The 4,758-nt window shown below is 35.1% G+C and overlaps 1 protein-coding gene across 5 annotated transcripts in view; it reads right to left on the bottom strand.

Annotated features, from left to right (window-relative positions):
* Nucleotides 1-11: 11 nt before the first annotated feature.
* LOC104914973 overlaps nt 12-4,758 on the bottom strand; it is a 19,655-nt gene continuing 14,908 nt past the window's right edge. For 4 of the 5 annotated variants that reach the window (XM_031557269.1, XM_031557271.1, XM_031557272.1 and 1 more), the window contains exon 6: nt 2,505-3,076. In XM_031557269.1, the coding sequence (XP_031413129.1) occupies nt 2,708-3,076 (369 nt within the window). In that variant the 3' untranslated portion in view covers nt 2,505-2,707. The other variant, XM_019610443.1, reaches the window with a different exon arrangement.

The raw sequence follows: 4,758 nt of genomic DNA, 5'->3' as shown, positions 1-4,758 counted from the left end.
ATTATAGCTCCACTCAAAAAAGATGTCACGGTGAATACCATAACAAAACTCCAAATTAAATTCAACATGCAGGAATATGACTTCATTAAAATGTTTAGTTTATGCTTCTTGTTTTTTTTTAAATGACATTTTTGCGAAGGGCATTCTTTCCTCGCAGTTGATGAAGCTAGTTTACAACTCATTACAGATGAACAGACTTCAAAAGCTAGTCAATAACTCAGTAACATGCATTAACTGTCAAATTTATCAGTACTTTTTTGTAACTATTTACATGTTAAAGCTTCTACTTCACAATCCAGGAATATTTACAGAAGAATAGAGAAAAAATTAGCTCCCTCAAGTTTCTCAATTATTTCACAAACAGCTCAGTCAACTGTGCAGTGAAGAAAACTGTTGGACCAAAATCATTAGCTATCCAACAATAATTCTCTCTGCTTGAGAGTCAGAAACCTAACTAAAGGATACTATTATTAATTCCTAGTTCATTATTTTACAAAAGAAATGCTGTCTTCCACTGTGTATTCACTGTACTGTATTTCAGATTGGATGAACTCATTTCTGATACACAGATGAGCTGCACTGCATTTCACAAGCAGCACATATCGCACAGTGGAGATGAGCATTCTGGCTGCTGCATCCCTGAAAAACAGGGAGGAAGGGGAGAAAAAAGGAAAATACAGGAGGAGGAGGATGGGCTGCAGTAAACCACATTCTAGTGGTTCAGGCCATTAGTTGATCTACTAGTGGGAAAAAAAAACAAACATGGTTTGTAGGGACCGTATCTACAGTGTTCTTCACAGTCTGTACTAGATGCTGTTCACTGTCCTGACGGTGTTAGGGACAGAAATTTTAAGCAAGCCATAGTTCTCTAAAGGCTGTAACTCACAATACCTAATGTGTCTACTATTTTGTGAATTGTGATACACTGTGAGCTCAGACTTAAGTCGTTCCCAAACTTCTTAAGTGCTCAGCTCTGCATGTATTTTTAGAATCCAGTAGGAACGGACTCACCTAGCACCTTCTGACAGGTGAATAGTTGGAGAGTATTTCTATCCTATGTGTTCAGTCTTGTGAGACGATCATTCACAATACATTATAATACAGTGTTCAAAGATTATTTAAATCAGCCGAGAAATTTAGGAGGGATTACACTACACAGACAAACATAAAACAAGGTGCAGTTTCATGTTATACTTAACAGAATTTAACTAGACATTGTTACTTCAAGAAGTCCTATTACTTCTATCCTACCTTACCTTCGACCTTCCTATTGTCAGACTGATGCCGAATGATCCAAACCATAACATTAGTGAAGCTTTTTTTTCAGTGAATTACCAACCTAAGACATCTCAGAGTCCTGATTACTAGACCTCATGTAAAAGGGAAGTGTTTGTTAGGTTAGAGTAACATGAAAATACCTCTACAGGCAATGCAATTCCTTCAGCAAAAATTGTGCTAAAAACAAAAGCTTATTCTTTAAGTAGAAACTAAGTCATTAAGTAGATTAGTTTGAATCTCACAAAAATGGTACTCCTATGGGGAATAATGAAAACCCTGTGATAAGAGTTGATAATTGGTAGTAGAATTATCGATATTTTCCGAGATCTACAAGATAGATGTTACAGTTTTAATACTTACAAACTTTTTAACCTATTTGAATGATTGTAATTGCACAGATAAATCCAGACTGAACAAACTTCTAAGATCTCAATCTTAAAGGTAGGCTCCAAAGTCAGCATATAAGTATGGGAATTTTGTATTCTCCTACCACTCTAATGAGTCAAAAGAGTTTGTTTGCATCTTCAGAGTACGAAAAACAGCAAACTTCCTTTCTGACAAAGGCCACTGCAAGGAAGAATACTTCAAAGGGCAGTCAGTGACAGTAAGAGGGAAGGTCAATAACCTTGCTTTATACCTGAATAGAGTATCAGAAGAAAGCCTTTAATATAGGATAAAATGCTTTGTATAGGTGAATTCTTAAGGATTGTGCTGCTCTCAAAGTGAGGTTGCATAGCAAATACTAGATTATAGAATTAGGATCTACTTTTAACTCTGTAAGAAAGCAATTTTCTTCTCTTCCACAGACACTGAAACATAACGTTTCATATATTGTTGTATAATAAAAAATGCATTCTGAAAAAACTCTCATTATTCTTACTGAGTTTGTGTACACAAATAAAGTGCTAGCTGGTAATAGGCAGACTTAAGCAAAGTAAGTTATTGATGACTTTAATTATTAAAATAAACGTTCCTATCATCTTTCTAAAAGAAATTCATGACACAATATAGTGGAAAGACTTTGAATTACATTTGGTTCAGTATAGCTGTTTAAATGAAAAAGTAATTGTCTCATACTTATCAGAGAGACATCTTACTCATTTTATCTCTGATTCTTTTGCTCCTCCTTCTCTCAGCTTTTCTATCCTCGTTCTTAGATACTTCTTGGAACCTGTTGATTTCCAGATCTTGCTTGTTTTCAGAAGATTTCTGTATTTTACTGTCAAGAGATTTGTTTAAATTAACAAAAACATTCTCTAGAAGAAGCTGTGTTTTCAGAAGATCTGAGAAGATTAACATATTTGACTGTAAAATGAAGTTTCTAACAGTGTGGAAGGACACATGCCAACTTAGTACTGAATAAATGGAAAAATCAGGAGAGAAATTGATTTACGTATCTTTAAAAAGAAGGAAAAACCTTACTTCTGGATCACCTGAAGTCATTAACATGAAGAATATGTAGTTGGTATGTGTTGCACATTAACAAAAAGAATAATTTAGGAATATTACACATGCCTTTGTCATACCTAAAATATTTAGCTTTACTTCTTATAGTGAGATTGTGAGGCAGTTTTTGCAGTTCTTCTGGCATTTGTTCATGACTGGAAACACTATCTCTGTACCTTACTGAGGAAGTCTCTCTTAGTTCCATTGTTCTCCCTGATGTTGTTTTAATGGTTTCTGCACATAAAACAGCCTCTACTAAATGTGAACTTCTCTTTCTAGCTCGTTTTTCATTACAGGTGGCACTCCAAAAATTTGAAATTACTTCTTTCCCTTTCTGATGATCACTCACAAGCTGTGACAAAAAAAGTATTACAAGTAACTGGTAAGCATGCAGTTAAAATAAGGACTGTAGATATAAGAACTTAAAGAACATTATGCTATGAATTATTTATGTGCTATTGTGTTATTAAGTAACAGATAAGTTTCTTAATAACTTATATTAATATAACTAGAATTCTACAGATAGCGGAGACAGAAGTTTTCATAGGGGAGGCACTCCTAAGGCAGTATGCCACATCAAGGGAAATACAATACTTCGTATCACAACGTAAGCAATACATCTAACCTGGATGACAAGGAATAAAAGTTGTTATTATCTAAAAGTTCTTTAGCTGGATGTGTGAAACGACTTAATAGATTAGTTTCAGTTTCTTATGAACATAAACTCCTGTCCTGAAAAGACAATATAATACATGACATCCTAAACTAAATCATCTTATCCCACTCTTGATCTAGTCTAAAAAAGTGTGTAAGATCAGGAAGCATGTTTCACCTGAATGAGGTTCAGTAACTACCAGCTGAGATGTTGATCTGGAAGATATACTAATCCTCATCTACAGCCACTACAGAAGGGAATCAATTTACCTACAGTCTTCTAAAAGCCAGGTATCTAGATGGCATTAGAGATCCTGGCTCCCCTAGCACTGATGAAGGCCAGATACTTACTGAGTGATTCATTTCATTCCAAACGGTGCTAAGTGGAACCTAAATTACTGCAGAGGCGTATCTCTAACAACAAGTGAGCCAAATGCCATCATGTGGAATTTCACTTGAGTTAGTTGAGCTTATTCTGTGTTTTAGTCAAGTGTGTGTGATATGCTGCTGAGTATCAGTCAAGTTGCTAAACAGCCGGTATTCATTAGGTTATTATACACTTGACTAACACTGAAGGTCTTGGGGCACACCCACAGCACACATGCATGTAAATTCCTTCAAAGTGATGTGGGAGAATTTAGTACTTCAAATTCCTTCAAAGTGATGTGGGAGAATTTAGTACTTCACTGGGACAAAAAATAGGCTATCTTGATTACACCTACACAACAGTACAGGTTCTCCACTTTTGAGTCCTTGTTGAACAACAAAAATCCTCTGAAAAAATAAGGACAAGAAGAAAAGGGAACTAATACACTGCTAGAAGGCAATATGCTAAAACAAGTACCTATTTTTCCTAATTGTTGCCCTTCCTTTCTGCCCTTAAACACAGCAGATGAGAACAACAAAAAAATCACTCTAAAAATAATTATTAATTGACAAGAGATTATAGATTACATCTTGAAAGGACCCTGTTTCACAATCTTAACTGAAAGCTTTTGAAAGTTGTTGTTCTAAGACAAGTAGCCTAGACATCCTTCAGCACCTTTACATTAGCTACCTTTGCAGCACATTTGATTACATGTTGTTTTACTCAATATTACCAACAAAGACTGAATCAGTTGTTAGCTTTCGGATGCTTTGTATCATCCTAGGGAAGCAGAGTGACTATAAAACCAAGAAAAATACCTAGTTATTGTATTTTGAGTCTATATTTGCAGTTCCAGATTATTTACAGACAATGCAGATAACTTGATTTCAGATTTACGAGGGCATGACATTCCATAGCATAAATTTACTTCTCCTATGTTCCCTTAAATATTAAGCAATAATAGTGTTTCTTTCCCTTTATAACCCTCTCTAAGCACAGGGTTTGAGGAAAAA

Source organism: Meleagris gallopavo, chromosome Z, assembly GCF_000146605.3.
Source record: "Meleagris gallopavo isolate NT-WF06-2002-E0010 breed Aviagen turkey brand Nicholas breeding stock chromosome Z, Turkey_5.1, whole genome shotgun sequence".
Taxonomy (NCBI): Eukaryota; Metazoa; Chordata; class Aves; order Galliformes; family Phasianidae; genus Meleagris; species Meleagris gallopavo.
This window is presented reverse-complemented; position numbering and strand designations above follow the sequence as displayed.